We start from the raw sequence: 16,521 nt of genomic DNA on the forward strand, positions 1-16,521 counted from the left end.
TGTGTCTTTCACCACTTACCATCTGCTGGATCCATTTTTTCATCACAGTACATATCAAAGAATGTCCCTGCAACTGAGCGAGTCATACGGCCTGGAACAGAGGGCTCCTTCCCCGGCAGCCATGCCTCTTCCAGATCTCACAACTCTTCCACACGAGCCCATTCATCAACTCACAGGTAAGCCTGCAATACGTATGTCTTTCCCATCAAATTGACTTACTTTTACGACTATATACTACTCACAAAACAAAGAGATAGTCAAGTGGTTAAGCCCCCTGCCTCTGGAAACACATGTGCATGGATTGAAACTCTCCTTTTTTGAAGAAAGAATAAAAAGAAGACTCACAAATAAAGAGAAACACCCAGACATAGACACAGAGACATGCTGGGGGGCGTGTGTTAACACCATTTTTGTTTGTCAGACATGAGGAACGGACATGGAGCCTGGAACATTCTGACAGTATCCTCTCTGACTCGCCGGGAATGATGTCATCATCTGTGGGGACCAGTAAATGCAGCAGTCCTGCGTGCATGGAGGCACGGGCCAGGCGTGCCGCACACTGTGGTTTCTCTGACCCCCATCGGCCGGGCCTACAGTACGGTGACTCCTTTGACTCACTGGGAGACTCTCCGCACAGCGACAGGTGGGAATAAGGCCTGCGTGGCTCAATGTGGCACTGGGTTTCTCATGAACATTTTGAGAAGCTTCCTTTCTCTGCTGGTTCTCTCTCAGCCTCGAGAGGCCAGTCAGGGCTCTGTGAAAGGCTCAGTGGGAAATGACACACAGCAGACATGATGATGAGATACGCTAAGGTAGGCAAGAGTGAGCAACAGTGCTTCTTCTAGGGAAAACTGTCTACATACAGCTATTGTAACGTTGTTCACTAGCCAGTAGTCTGACTAGAGGGTGGCCATTCATTTCCTTTAACATGAGCCATAACATGACAGTTCGAGCGCAACTGTTTGACTCTAGTTAATGTGCTTTCTAGACTTCCACAAGCTTTATATAATGACATGATGAGAATAAATGCCGTTTTAAGTTGCTTTTTTAAATGTCCAAGTTAAGGATCAAGGCTGAAAGTTGGTTTTATATTATTGGTAATATAACAAAGGTTTTATGAAGGAAGGGAATGCCGGCAGTGTTAGGTAGAGTGAGTCTGCCTTAGTAGACCCCGTAGTCACTTTACAGTCATGTCCAAAGAGCAATCATGCTCAAGGTCTCTGTACATCAGGGGACGTCCTGCCCTTCCCTTTATATATATATATATATACAGGTGCTCACTCACCTTAGTTTAGTCTGGCACTTCACCAAGCCTATTCGTGACTTCAGAAGGGCCTCCCACCATTACACTTATTCCCTTCCTTCATGGAACTTGGATTATATTCATAACCAGCCGCTCCATTTCAGTTAGGTCACTTTGTTCAACAGTAGGTAAGGTCATGTGCAATCATATCCCAACACGACCTAAGCAGTAGGCTAGAAGGAAAAGAAGGATAGGATAGGATATGACAGCATGTGCTGTGCTTGGGCTGTCATATTCAGATGGTAAAATCTAGTGTAAGCGTTAGAAGAAACCCAGTTTGCTGCAAAGCAAAGGTCTTTCACTGACATTCCTTTAAATAATGCCAAAGAATTGGCCATACCACTAGTGGAGTGGGTTCAGATATTTTAGGCAATTTAACCCTCATTTCATGTGCTGCCTCGACAGTAGCTTGCCCTGAACAGGTTTGTCAAAGCAAACAATCACACAAGTGCAAAGCCCAGGTGTCTTCCATTTAAATGTGCAGTGTGCACAGGACATGAAGCCTTCTTTCTTTCAGAGTCAAAGAGTAGAGATGAAAAAAACTCTAGGTCAAATTAACCAATGCTGTGAAGTTTAGAATTACAGACAGGATCAGTGTGCGGAGTGACCTCAGATCATCTGGAGCAATGGTGGTACAGGAGGGGAGAACCAACTGTGCATGTAAATCGCCTATCCTTTTGGCTGATGAAAGTTCCATAAGCAGTGCAGTCTTAAAGCCGAGTCCAATAGAGCGCACATAGGACTGGATTCAGACTTTTTTACACACACACTCCACTGCGCCAATTCCAGTCTTGGCGTTATGCAAGGGGTACATGACCTCCTGCTCCTGCACGATAAGTACTTGAGGTGATGAATATGTAAATCAGCACATGTCCACCTTCACATTATGATAAATAGATTCTGACTTCTACTTAAGTTCATTTGTATGCTCCTTTATTTACACACTCGAAACCTTGCAATGCCTAGCACTACTGTCGGTTTTTATGATGTAAAACAAGAAATCTGCATACTAAAAAACTCAAAGGACATCAAATATGATATGAATTGTTGAGTCAGAAAAACTTAAAGGAAATTAATTAGACTATGCAACGCTGGTGATTGGTCTCTGAATAATTGGAATGGTATTTAAAGCACATGCCCAGAGCCTCATAAACTCTCCAAAACTAAGCGAACAAGATATGCCTTACCATATATGTACTTTAAGGGATCATCCAAGGAGATGATAATACTAGGATGTATGAAGGATGCCAGGAGTTTAACAGGCGCTTAGTGTGCCCAGCATTTGCGCATGGATAGGGCCTCGGTTATTGAGCTGTGACGCTGATTTGCAGAGCCAGATTGCACAACCGACATCCCTCCTGTTTCACTTCAGGTAACAAGCGCCCTTTCCGTCCTGGCGACAGGTGCTGCATCAGCCGGACAGGGTGTCTGGGAATGTTGTGGGAATATCTCCGGCCTCTGTCTCCCACGGCCCGGTGCAGTTCTTAATGGCAATGTGCAGATGCATCAAAGAATATCTTGGCCAGACACTGATCCGCAAAGATGCACCATCAAGGACAAATTCCATCGTGTTGCTTTCCAAATGTTATCGGTGCCATCAACACTACGCACGTGACCATCAGGTCACACAAGAACAAATTTATAGGAACAGGAATGAACATTAAGTTGGTATGTGATGCATGATGGTCGTAAGTTTCATTGCAATGACCAATGCAATTAGAGAGTGACTTGTAGGTGAGTTGAAAGAAGTTGTCATTCAGATTTTCTTCTTAGATTTTAAACAATATTTTTCAGGTATTTTCTTATAGACAAAATACAAAAAAGCATGAATCATTTAAGATTTTTCTCAGATGTCTATTTTTTTTTTAATGTTTTATCCAATTAATGTCCCATGGGCATGTTGCCAGTTCAATCTTTGTGCACTGTCGTCCAACCCAAAACTGAATTAAAGGCGCACAGTATTTAAAGTCAACACATGAGCAGAAAGACATGAAAATGAGAGAAGTCCATGGCCTCATTTTCCACCATTCCAATGGGAAAGACAAAGCAGCCAATGTTTTGAATAGACCTGTGTGCAAGTGAAGGCACGCCCCAAATTGTGTAAACAGTCCAAGTCTGGAGAGAAACACCTCACATGTGCGCTTCTCAAGCTATGTAAGACTCCCATAACTTTATATCAGTGGTCTCCAACCATTTGCTATTGAAAGCCATGTGTATGCAAACTCTACACCAGCTGATTTAATTGATTAGCACATCTTCAACCTTGGAAGACAGGCCTCAATTTATAAAAGGTTCTTATGTCTTCGTTCATATGTTAGAATATGCAGTATATGATACGGAATAATGTCGCTAGCATCGTACCACATGTCAAATGTATGACACTGAAAAGAGTCAAAGTTTGGGCCTGAGAAAAAAAAATCACCCTTGGCCTGAGTCAAAAGAGAAGCATGAATAAGAGCTCCAAAGCTTCACCACACAAGAGCACAATTATCTCAAGAAGCCATGCTGTCTTGGGCCACCATGGAGCCACTAAAATCATGGTCAAGTCTTCCTGATATGCACTTTCTCCAGCCTAGGCTTAATCAGCTCCAAAGGGTTAAATGTGTAAAGCAAGCTTTTGGGTCACAGATAAGACAAATAAGAGCATCCAACCCCAGCTCCATATTCATCCCTCAGCAAGAACAAAAAAATAAGTAAAATCAGGAAATTGCTTTATAGCTTAGAGCTTATTCAGTAGTGATGCAGTCCTGGTTAAGGTTCAGGGGAGGATTAGGAATAATAATATGCTACCCAGTCAATTTACCAACATACTACAACAAGACCAATATAGTAGCAAACATGCTAACTACAAAAGGGAAGGGCAAATGCACAGGATAACAAAAGCAACAATAGAAACAAAATATAAGCCATAGTTCAAGTAAAAGTCAGCCTTAAAAAAGTTTGTTTTTGAAAGTAGGACACCGAGTTGGCTAGCTGATCTTGTCGGGCAGGTCGGTCCAGAGCCTAGGGGCCTGAGGAAGACAACTCAGTCACCCTTAGTCCTCAGCCTAGACTGTGGGGCTGCCAAAAGAGCGCTGCCCGAGGATCTCAGGCTGCACTTGGGCTCATATTGTGTGAGAAACTCAGAGATATAGCTAAGCGCTAGTCCAAAAAGTGTCTTAAAGGTAATCAATAAAAATTCCATTCAAATCCTGAATTGCACTGGTAACTATTGATGTAAGGCTAAAATGGGGATAAAATGCTGTCTCATCTTAATTCCTGTCAGGTGTGTCACTGCAGCATTTTGGACTAACCATAATCAGGATACTCTGCTAGGTAGGACAGGTGTAAGAGGGAGTTACATTAGTCAAGGCATGACATCATAAAATCATGGATCACAGGTTCCTGGTGATTAAAAGACAAGATAAGCTTTGAAAAGTCTGAGTTGTAAAAATGTAACCAAAAATCTGTCTTAACATGTTTGTACAGGCTTGGATTGGAGTTTGCGGTTGGACGAAATTGATACAGATTTAAGCACAGTAATGGGCTTAATAATAACTTAAGACTTATCTGTATTTAGTTGTGAGAAATAAGAGACCTTTGGGTTTGCTGATCATCAGCATAACAATGGAAACTAATATTGTGTTTGTAAATTATATGACCCAAGGGCATATATTGAGAAAAGGACTGGACCTAGTATATATATAGGGACACCACACGTAACTTTTGCCAATAATGACCTGGATTCCCCAATAGCAACAGTTCTATTCTGCAGATAGGAAGAATACCAGTCTAGCACAGTACCAGAGATACCAACCCAGTGTATAAATGCTCAAGTGGGAAAGAATGATCAACCATGTTAAAAGCACTAAGATCTGGAAGCACTAGAACAAAGAATTTTCCCACATGAGCCACTTAAAGCAAGTCATTCCTCACCTTGAGAAGAACTGTCTCAGTGCTATGAAGAGCTGTAAAATCAGATTGAAACTTCTCAAACAGACCATTACTGTTTTCAAAAGTAACTAAAAGTACCTTGGATGAGCATGATTGTGAAAATGAAAATTCAACTGCAGGTTTCACAAAGGCACAGTCCCCATGCCCAGTGTTGCATGAAGTTACCTAACTAAGAGGGAACAGTAGTTTAAAACCAAGTAAAATTCTAAACTAAATCTATGTATGTGGAAAATAATTTTTTCCAGCAAATATCTTAGTCACCAGTTCCAGCTAGCAAAGCAATTTCACATTTTTAGGTGCATTATTCATTCAGGGAAGAGAATGCCTGTGAAGCATTTTGGCTTTCTAACACAGCTGTCAAGAGCCGAAGGAGAAGGTGTGTGCTTGTTGCTAAGCAGCAGCACAATATTACTAAGGGACTGTCTTAAAGTTAGCAGTAAACAAGCAATGTCAAATAATATTTCACTTCAAGGAAACATGAATGAGCATGAATCTTGTAAATGGGATGTTACCCAACCTTTATGTTCCTCTGTGCCATCTATTCAAATGATTTCACATAACACCGGATACTGTAACTTGTAACTGTTACATATGTTTGAAATGCAATGATTAAGTTAGAGGAAATGTAGTCCACTGAAAGCTGTTTATCATAGGCCAACATTCTTGCCTCTGAATGGCAGCAGACTATTTTACACCTTTAGAGCCCCATTAAGTCACTGGGGTCAACAGACCATCTCAGGGGAGTTGAGGCTCTCTGATGTGTGCAATGGTTTTCAGCTTAACTCCTCCCATCTGTGAAAGTTTTAAATCCTTTAAACTTTTGTTTTGTTAGCAACTATGAAACTGAGAAAGGCTTAAGTGACTGTACAAAGTTCAAAGCTTTATTAGTGATCCAAATGCGGAGAGGAAGAAAATCCATTCTGAAATACTTGACATTAAAACCTTAGTTACCATTAGTACCTTAGATTCAAAGGTTTTGGATTGCGTGAGGTACTTGAAGTTTGTATGTTTGCCATTGGATCATTCAGGCGCTTGTTTCCTATATTCCACTGTGGCTCTTTTCCATATAACATGTGAAAGTGTAGTATTACACTTATCAAAACAAAAAAGTTAGTATGCAGGATGTATTTGGCCCATTTAATGGTCATGTACTCAGTGAGTTCGTCTTGATATCTGGCATAGTGACAAAGATGTGCAATTGATATTGAGTCATTATCCCTAAACTGCTGCTGGCACGGTCCTCCTCTTTCTCACCTCTGTTCTTTGCTCTTCTCTACTTAACTATTTCCTCCCCCTCACCTTTACCACAGATACGTGTCAGCCCTGACGACACCAGCCCGCCTCTCGCCAGTGGATTTCCATTACTCACTGCCCCCGCAGGTGCCTACCTTCCAGATCACCTCCCCCAATGCCAGCCATGCCATGTCTCTCCCTCCCGCTGTCCACAACCCCTACCCTCTGGAGGATGACCAGCCTCTGCTGCGCCGCTACCAGGTGCCCCTGCACGACGCCCAGTGTCAGGAGCCCTACCGGCAGCAGCGCCGTACCTATCTGAATGACAGCAGGGGCAGCCTGCCCTCCAGCCCCTACCGGCTGGCCGAGGACGAGGACTATGAGACCACGCAGGAGTATCTCTCCTCTCGGGAGCAACCAAAGAGAAGTGGGTCTAGCGGATCCGGGAGCCGGCGCTGGCGGAGATCCAGACTGAACGGCCACGTGGCCCCGCGTGGATACGAGGCGTCTCGGGACTACGGCTCTCGAAGCTGCCTAACAGATAGTGAGTCAGAGGAGGAGGGTGAGAGCACGCCCTTCCTCAGTATGCAGAACATGAACGCCGAGCCCTCCACCATCTACAGGCCGGTGGACAGTCGGACTTCTCACTCATCGGGGCGGCACAGTGGGCATGGGAACATGCATACAAGACTTACACACTCACGCTCCAAACCGGACAATACACCCCATTAAAGAGAGAAAATGAACCAACAAAAATCAATATACTATAGACCTGCATCTATAAGAAATATTTTTATTTTATATAACTGACAGATATTCTAAACAAATGAAATATTTATTTTCATTTTAGCAAAAGTTGTCTACTAGTTAACAGCAAAGACTTTTTATAGGGAAAACTCTATTTATATGTACATTTTGATTTACAGCATAAAAAGATGTGCCAGTTTTTTCACAACGTAAAAAATAGAGTAATATTGTGGTGCCTTTTGCTGTATGCCGATGCCAGAGGGCCAGTGGAGGTTTTTGTAGCCTTTCTTATATGGACGCCTCATTTTTTATACACGTTTATGTTTTTTTTCTCTTGTTTTCCTGTTTTTCCTTTCTTTCCAAGTTGCGTTCTTTTAGGAATCTAGCCCCACTGGAACATTACCCCTTCCATATCACGCAATATAAACCACTTCAACATAAAGTGTATGTTTACATTAATATGATTCGCCTGTAGGGTTTATGATTTGGGATCTATCTAATAGAACGCCTGATAAATGCAATGCAGATCCTTTTTGCCCTCTGACTAATGTCTAGAGAGAGAGAGAGAGAGAGAGAGATTGTGTGTGCATGTGTGTGTGTGTGTGTGCGTGTGCGTGTGTGTGTGCGCATGTAAGTTTGCTTGCATGTATTTGTGATTGTTAGATGAATTTCATTGTTTGTTGTGGTAACATCAGATGTGTGGGTCTACTGGGCGCACAGAGCAGGGTGTCTCAGTAGAGCTGACAGAAGGGAGTCTCACTGAACAGTGCTTTACCAGAACTGAAACCCCCAGCACAGGTGGATAGGTTGAGCTGCTGTAGGGTCGTATGTTATGCAGGTCATTGCTTGATGTGTTTACAGCTACTCTGCCCCTCCCCAACCTGCCCCAGTCAAATCCCTTGTTTCTCAGCAGGTTTTTTCCCATGATAGCCTCCAACTTCTTGGCCTGTCTGTCACTCTCATGAGGCCAACAGCCGGTGAGTCGCTTGGTACGGGGCTGCCCCTGCCGTCAGTGGCAGCGGCTCACAACAAAGAGACAAAACAAAAAGATTGCATCTGTTTCTCTCCACTCCACCCCTAATCCCATGCCTCATCATCCTCGTGTGTCCATTCTGTTTTTGTGGCCAGAGTTAAGGGCCACACAGTGTCTCAGGATTTCCACATGCCCCCCTTATACCCCGTTCCCCTTCTTCCTCAACTTAAGGTCTACCTAAGACTAAGGTTCTCAGATGTTGAGGGCCAAGATGTAAACATCCAGTCTACCAGTTCCCTGAACACTCCCATACAGAGAGAAGGAAAGCCAGTGGAAGCAGCTCAGTGGAGAACAGTACAGAACATACTAGACAATATAAAAGAAATAGCTGTGAAACTTTGGAGGATCATACAATGCAAAAATATGCAAACTTTCTATTTTGCTGTTTGATTACATCATTTTCTAAGAGGTGACTGTAGTGTGTTGTGTGTGAAAAAACTATGTGATGCCTATAGTGTAGAAGATGAAATAACATGATATAAATGCATATTTACATTAATTATTTTTTAAAGCCGTTATGCAGCCATCGCTCAGACTGTCAGCCTTCCTTGTTCACATACTCATGCTCATTGAATGACTGTGTCCATGAATTATTTTTATCACTTGGTTCAGACCACTCCACTTAACATGCACACTTCCAGTAATGTCAGATAACATCCAACTGTAGTGTCTCCTCCAATAGTACTGTGTACTGCTTTGTCTCGTTGACAAATCTAGTCATTTAAAAATTTAGTCCGTTACTGATAATAATTTTGAAAAGTAAACAGAATCATTTAAGCCCTCTGTCCTCCACTGAAGGAAAAGTAAATATTTAAAAGATGATTCTAGAAATGTCAAATCCATTAAAGCGATTCAGTGAGAGAGGACAGTTGATGATACTTCATCACTGTTGGTTATGTTTCTACTCTTTATTAAAAAAAACAACAGAATGCTGAATTATCAGATGATTATTGGTTAAAAAAATCATCTTAAAAAGATTGATCTGCAATCCTAACTGCTATATGGTAAACGCACAGTGGCACTGTTATAGAGAATGGTCTTTGGTCACACCTCACTTACAGATATTTCATTGAGTTTCTCACCTCTGGGTCTAATTTTGTATGTCTGAAAAATGCAAAAGAAGACAGTGCTCCTCTAGTTTAAATGTGATACTTCCTTCACTTTGCCACTCCTCTCACCCAATTGAGATGTTACCAGGTACGTCCTGCCAGTCTCTTCTGTTTTATTTTATAATCCCCCACCCCACCTGACCCCACCCTCGCTTGAAATGTTTGAACACCTCTCCTCTGCATGTCCTTGTGGTCAAGGTTAGATGGGTGCATGGTAAAAAAGCAGCAGACAATTATTTTCCAGTCAGTGAAAGTGTATTTCATTTAACATTCAGCAATAAAAAAAGAACCTTCCCCCATGTCATTCCTGAAATATGCTAGAAAAAAAGAAAAAAATGCGAGATTGTCATAGATTGTAAAATAAAATGAAAAATGAATCCACCTGTTCATATGAGAAAATAAATCTTTATTCATATCATTTTATGATGTAGTCATTTGTGTAGAAAGCTTTGCTGTGCATTTTAATTTCATCTTTTATCTTTGGCTTTAAGGTCTGATTGTCTGGCGAAATGCATACATGAACAGTCTCTCTCTGGAGTATATACACAGGAAAACTAATTTCTAAATGAGCTGTTTACTATGGTGACCGGGTGTTACAATCTTCTAGATATTGAAGTGTTGTTTTAGATCTAGTTTAAATCCTGTCAGTGAGATACCACTTACTAGTCTAGTATATGTGCAGTATTAAGGGTGACAACCAGAGAAATATGACACCACCAAGTACAGAGGTAGCTGGGTATGTGAAGTTGCAGTGAAGTGCCAGACACAGAAGCACATGTGCGCACACATGCACACACATACATACACACATTATTGATACCATTATATATATTAAAGTCATTTAATTGTCAAAAAAGGCTATAACTTCATTCTTCAATAGCAAATTATTTGTACCTCTGGTTTTCATTTTATGTCTCAGTTTATAGTTTTTCAGTTTATTTATATAGGTGTCATGCAGATATTCCAATGATTATCAATGACTAGATTTTCATTCCGAAAGTAAGTAAGTTCCGAAAATGTAAGCGATTCCTGTATTGTTTGGGTTTAGATGATGCACTACCATTACTACACCACTAGATGGTGCCACAGCAGCAAGACTGAGAAGGCCCAGCACTGATACCGCTGTACTATTGTGAACCAGGTTTCATTCCAACTGAACACTACACCAGATCATTTCACTGCTTTACTCCTCTCTGGTGGAAGGTGTGCTGGGTAGTGAAATCGGCTGCTGCAGTGTTTGAGTTGAATGAAAACCTGTAGACTCTTGGGTCACCATGGCACATGAGTGACAGCTAGTGGTTTAAACAATTAGCAAACCTACACATTCTCAAATTGACTTAATTTATCCACCTGTTCACTTGCATTTGAAACACTTCCATAAACACCACTTCAATATGGGGAAGTATTTGTGCCTCCCCCAAAAAATAAAACATTGTGAATTTGACCGACTACTGCAGTTACTTTAGTGGCTACCAGCATGAACTTGCAGCGGTTCACTTGCTCAGGGTCTTGCAGACATTGTTCACCCTTGCCACCCTCTTTACTGAGAAACTGGGCTCTGGCCCCCTGAATACTTTAAAGTCACTCAAGTCATGAGTTGTTTCCACCAGAGACCTCTCTTTAACCCTTTGATGCATACAGCACCTTCTTGAGAGTCAGTTGCAAAACCGCCTCTGTGGAGCTTGTTAGGGGTTCAGTGTCCTGCTCAAGGACATTTCAGCAGAGCGGATGCACTGCCATCTTGGGGGCTTGAACCAGGGTGCTCCAGTTGAAAGGAAGCCGGTCTAATCTCAGCTGCCACAACATGCATTTCACACTTAAAGGATAAGTTCCACGATTTAGGACCGGAGATATTTCGAAGATATTTTGACACACCCCATTTGGACTCATTGTCAACAGCAAGAGGCCTAGCAATGGGAGTTCACCGTTTCAACTGACAGCTGACTCAGGAGCCAATAGCATATTGTTTGCGGGTATGTAACACACAAATTATATATAGCTCCAAAATCGCCAAACTTATCCTTTAAAGATCAAATTTAAATATTCATCTGTAGAAAGGACTGATGTTGAAATGTTTGTGAAAAAGCTGTGAAGTGTTTCCCATAGGAAGCACTACATTCAAAAGCAAATGTAGGTCAATGATTAAATACTAATTTCTCTATACCTCAATATATGTCTTTCAGAAGTACAATCCCACGTTAAATCTTGACCAGTCAATCATCCGATGACCATATGGGTATCTATATATAAATGGATATCCATGATTCAGTGTGTCCATGAGACATGCTGCAGACATTCTTTAGCCCTCAAATAATGTTTACCATTATAAAGATAAGGGTCATTTTGACTTGGAAAACTTGTCAAAAGGTGAAAAATATAAACCCAGATTAGCTCATGAACATGTCTGCGAGAAATGCCTGTAATATAAAGTAGATACTTTTTTGTGTTAATATCTTCAAACAAATACCATTGCAAGACTTTTTGACCATTTGTATGCTTGTTAATATGATATGACATGAAGTATTTTTTTTTATCATTATTTTTTGTCTTCTATTAGAAAAAAGAATGATGTAGGTTCACAGTGGAAGCAGGGCACCATTAAGAGAGGCCTCTTGGTTGGTGCTGTGGGATCATTTTGTCCCACTGGGTGGCGCTGTTTTACTCGACTTGAACACTTCTCATCCTCTCCTCACTGGTCAGTCAGTCTTGATCTGACTAGATTCAGTTAGCCTAGCTGCCCATGCCTCAGCACATTAAAATAGGATCTATCTAATGGGATCTAACCAACCATCTATGCTTCAGCCTTCAGTTTCAACAGACTGTAAGGAAAGAGAGACGCAGCAGGCAACATAAGAATATTAGGTGCTGATTTTAATGAATATACATTGCATTTTGGTTACAAATATACAATTGTAGATAAATGACTGCGAACCTAAAGAACACAAAAGAAAACAAAGGTACAGTCTTAAACCTACAGAAGACTTATAATACAGCAATCATTCCGTTTTAACGGATGATATTTAAAATATAAAAAAGGAATTGGTCCACATATATAACTAATATGAAAGGTCCTCAAAGCTACTGTATAACAGATAAACACAGGTCTGACTGTTGTTTGCCACTATTCATTCCACTGTATTTGACCAAAATAACATAACTCCATTTGTCCCAGTAGTCATATGACTCAATGAACTCTTTATGCAAATCAAACAAGCAAACAGACCAGAGATAAAGCAGTACCCGCTCTGTTTTCATCAACAATATCAGTAGCATAGTGAATGTCCTCAGGTAGCCAACTTTAGCAAATTATCCTGGGTGTCTTGCAAGGATACGGCTTCCTTTTTTGGCAACGTTTTGGAGCTTCTCCCAGATCCCCTGCATTTAAAATAGAAAATGTTATTTTGGATACATCTGTGTTTTTCCTCTTCCACTGTACTGTTGCTTCTTTCTTGACTAGACCATAATGATGGGCCCTTTCCAAAAGGTTGTTTTCATACCTCCTATATGCCAGACGCTGTACACCATTGTTTACATTTATTTATTGATTTATTAAATTTGATGTGTTGATTTTTGGACACATAAGAAAAGCAACTTTATGGATAGGAATACAACTTGTCTCTGGGTCTTACCTGTCTTCCACATCTTGTATTGTGTCAGGTAGGGGTGAACCAAGTGTTTCTGGTAGAAATATTGCAGCCACCCCACTTAGGATTGGAGCTGCTCCATAGATTAAACCTGGTAGCCAAGCTATATAATCCCCAGCGAGAAGCACCATGGGTGCCACCATGGCCCCTACGCGAGCCGTCATGGACACCCAACCCATGCCATTCTGTCTGTTGAACAAAAAGAAAGCCCAACCATAAAAAACCATGCTGATAGTGCAGCAGTTATATTGTCTGTCCCTCATGCATCCAAAAGTCATTACTGGCAAGCTTTACTGATCACAAGTATTTGCGTCAGTGATGAATATCAATGTCAGTGATGGTTTTAAACAGTAGAAGTGGAGAGATTTATAATTTAGTGTGTGTGTGAAAACATTCATTCTCATTTGCCTAATTTTCAATAAATTTTAACACAGATGTCCTAAAATCAATCTAGTATCCATACCACAGGGAGTCCAAGAGCCCCTCAAGTCTCTGAAATCTTTTTTTTTCTGTTTTTCAAAAAACAATAGTAAAATCTTTCCTAAAGGTCATATAGTCATATAAAACAACCCCAATATATAGTCATAAAGGTCATATAGTCATATCCCTAAAAGTGGTTAGTTTAAAAATGCTGTCTATCAAATCAAATAGAAAATCACAACCAAACTTCAGAATTGTGAACCCAAGAATTTACATAGAAACAATTCATGACATCCCTGCTTGTTCCGCTCTTTAGAGAAAAGACTTACCGAATGACGGTCGGGAACAGTTCCCCAGCGTACAGATAGCAGCAGTTGAAGGAGGCAGCAAGGCAACCTTTACCAATCACAGCTAGACAGGTGCGCACAGTCTGTTGCTCTGCACAGTAATGAAACATCTATCAGATCACTCCACCGCTGTAGCAGTATAATACTACAGTGGTATGGTAATCATATGCTGTGTAGCTGTGCAACAGTCCGGCTTCACTGGTATCATAACATACCATAGGGCACCAGCAGGTTGGCCAGAATAGTGACTCCAGACAGGATGAGTGCAGCACATTGTGATAGCCGGCGCCCATAAAAACTCATAGACACAGTTATGACTACTTTAGCAGGGATATCAACAGCTCCGAAGATCACTTGGATTAAGTAGATGTCCACTCCAAACTTTTGCAGATCCATGGCAAGACCATAGTAGGCAAAACTGGTTGATAACCTAAATTAGGAACATATCAAAGGTATTTATGGTGTAATTTGATACACTTGAAAACTATCCCATAGTACTGAGTTCTCTATCACTGAGTTCTAGCACAAAAGCAGGGAATCTACCAGACAGCGCTGAGGCAGATGGTCATCTTCCTCATGGTGGGGGTGCGGAGCAGGTCCAAGATGGAGTAGTTGCCCCGTGAACAGGACATCTCTTTCTTCATGGACTCCTGCAGCATCTACACAGGAAGACAGATCATTCTCAATCCAAATTAATTTTTAGACATACCTGTGTACGCAGATAGCTGGTGCGGTGACACAAACACACAGCACTCCCTTACTTCAATGTCAATTTTATCTCCTTCTTCACAGCGTCCATTAACCCGGGCCACACTTTTAAGGTTCTTGATGGCTTGCTCAGACTTATTGTTCAGGACTAACCATCTGGCAGATTCAAGAAACCACCTGTAAGACAAATGTGCTTAGTTCCCTAAAATTCTGATTTTCAAATTTGAAATAATGTAACATCAATTACACTAGCTGCTTTGTATTTTGGTAACCCAACTTTTCTGTGAAGTTCAGTGCTCCACATCTCACCATGAGTAGAGGAAGGAGACGTAGAAGGGCAAAGAAACAGCCAAGGTTAACCATCGCCAGTCCCGAATGAAGTAGGCTATGGCTGCCAGGATCAACTGTCCCATTGTGTAACAGTAACCTGTCCCTGTGCCCACCACCGTTCGCACACGAGTGGGAATCCACTCCACAACTTGAAACAAGAGAATCACAGAACAAGAGATATTTTAGAGGTCTTAATATTGTTTATTACTGTGACTGTGAGCATGTGTTGGGATTAGCTGGCCTATTGCCCTCATTCTATGACCAATTCCAATAACCAAAGTATATCTCTCCATTAAATGTAACTCTTCTGTTCTGTTGTGTTCTATTGAACGTTATTGCTTAACTATCAGCATCGTTACTCATTTCAAAATTTGCCATTCTACACAGATTTACAGGTTTCATAGTGTTCAGAGTTATTTTTCACAATACAACACTGACTGCCTCCCACTAACTTACTGAGGGAGAAGGAGTTGAGCCCAAGGCCAGACAGAGCCATGCCACAAACGAACCGGAACAGACAAAAGAGGGAGAAGGAGGTAGAGAAAGCAGCACAGGTCCCTCCCACTGCCATCAGCAGGTTAGAGATTAGCAGAAGGATGCGGCGACCATATCTAGGAGCCAGGTGCATTTGTAAAGAGAGGTTAGAGCAGCCAGATTAAGGATATTTGTTGTCACAATACTTTTGAACTGTTACACATGAACAAGTTGGGACCTGCAGGACCTGCATGAACAAATTAAAAAATAAAACAAATTCTCAAAGACGCAACAGAAAACATACAAACACAAACTGTAACAGTGATATATGGCTGTTTTATATATAATAAATAACATACTCTAAATGTAACAAAAGTAGTATCTTGGATGTTACCTGTCTGACAGACTTCCAAAGACCATAGCTCCCACAAGCACACCTCCCATGTAGACGGTCTGTCCCATCTCCTTCAAAGGGCGCAGATCACACACCAAATGCCACTGACAAAAATTAAATACAAAAGACACAAGGAAACACAACATTTAAAAGCCTGCACCGTGTAAAAGGTTGACTCTAAAGCTTTGAAAAAAAAATGCATATAGTCCTACGTCGGATATGATTGTGGAGGTCATCTCAGTCATATTGTATGACCATCCATCTGTGCATCCCTGCAGGTCAATATCAAAACCATCCTCAGCATCTCTCTCCTCCTCTGGGCTGGAGGTCCCGTTCTTTTCCAGGAGGTGCCACTGTGGAGCAACATAACGCTGACACCTCTCCGGCTTCCCACTCTTGTCTAGTGGCACTGTGATCAGCAGGGTGTCCTGTGGGCTCAGCGGGGACCCGGACAGGTTTCTGTGTGCGCTGCAGTAGTGAGGGGGCACGTTAGCCACAAAGTTCTGCAGCAGGTTGTGACTGGCCATCATGAGGACGGGCATGCAGAGGAGGGTGACATGCAGGATCTGGAAGCGTCCTGTGCTGCCCACCTGCTCCAGGAGGTCACCAAAAGCCATAGCAGCGTACAACCAGATCTCAACAGGGAGACTCGATACTAATGTCACTAGATCCTGTTGTGGTCAGGTCCCTTTAAAACACTTGAACGTTCCGGTAGATGAAAACAGTGTATGTTGTTCTAATGGTGATGGATGTCTGATAAACACCTGTGAAAACATTGAGGCAAACACATCAAATACAAGAACTATCCAACAAGCATATTTTCATCATGCATTCATAGTTTTTAAT

The 16,521-nt window shown here is 41.6% G+C and overlaps 2 protein-coding genes across 6 annotated transcripts in view; one reads left to right on the forward strand and one right to left on the reverse strand.

Annotated features, from left to right (window-relative positions):
- The window catches only part of nrg2a (neuregulin 2a), a 55,855-nt gene extending 48,651 nt beyond the window's left edge, over positions 1-7,204 (forward strand). For all 5 annotated transcript variants that reach the window (XM_071515997.1, XM_071515998.1, XM_071515999.1 and 2 more), the window contains 3 exons: positions 49-176; positions 422-643; positions 6,547-7,204. In XM_071515997.1, coding sequence (XP_071372098.1) covers positions 49-176; positions 422-643; positions 6,547-7,201 — 1,005 coding nt within the window. In that variant the 3' untranslated portion in view covers positions 7,202-7,204. The remainder of the gene's footprint in view (positions 1-48; positions 177-421; positions 644-6,546) is intronic.
- A 314-nt stretch (positions 7,205-7,518) lies between these two features.
- Positions 7,519-16,292, reverse strand: slc22a6l (solute carrier family 22 member 6, like). Its single transcript, XM_071516004.1, has 10 exons — positions 15,888-16,292; positions 15,676-15,779; positions 15,264-15,418; positions 14,787-14,955; positions 14,531-14,654; positions 14,313-14,428; positions 13,985-14,199; positions 13,752-13,860; positions 12,988-13,191; positions 7,519-7,567 (listed from the first exon to the last, which is right to left on the reverse strand). Exons 1-10 carry the CDS (start codon positions 16,290-16,292, stop codon positions 7,525-7,527), a joined length of 1,644 nt encoding a protein of 547 aa, XP_071372105.1. The 3' UTR covers positions 7,519-7,524.
- Positions 16,293-16,521: the final 229 nt, after the last annotated feature.

The sequence above is a fragment of the Centroberyx affinis genome, unplaced genomic scaffold (assembly GCF_046629955.1).
Source record: "Centroberyx affinis isolate AG114_WGS23_722 - 3 ecotype Tasmania unplaced genomic scaffold, CSIRO-AGI_Caff_v1 ptg000390l_1, whole genome shotgun sequence".
NCBI classification, from domain to species: Eukaryota; Metazoa; Chordata; class Actinopteri; order Beryciformes; family Berycidae; genus Centroberyx; species Centroberyx affinis.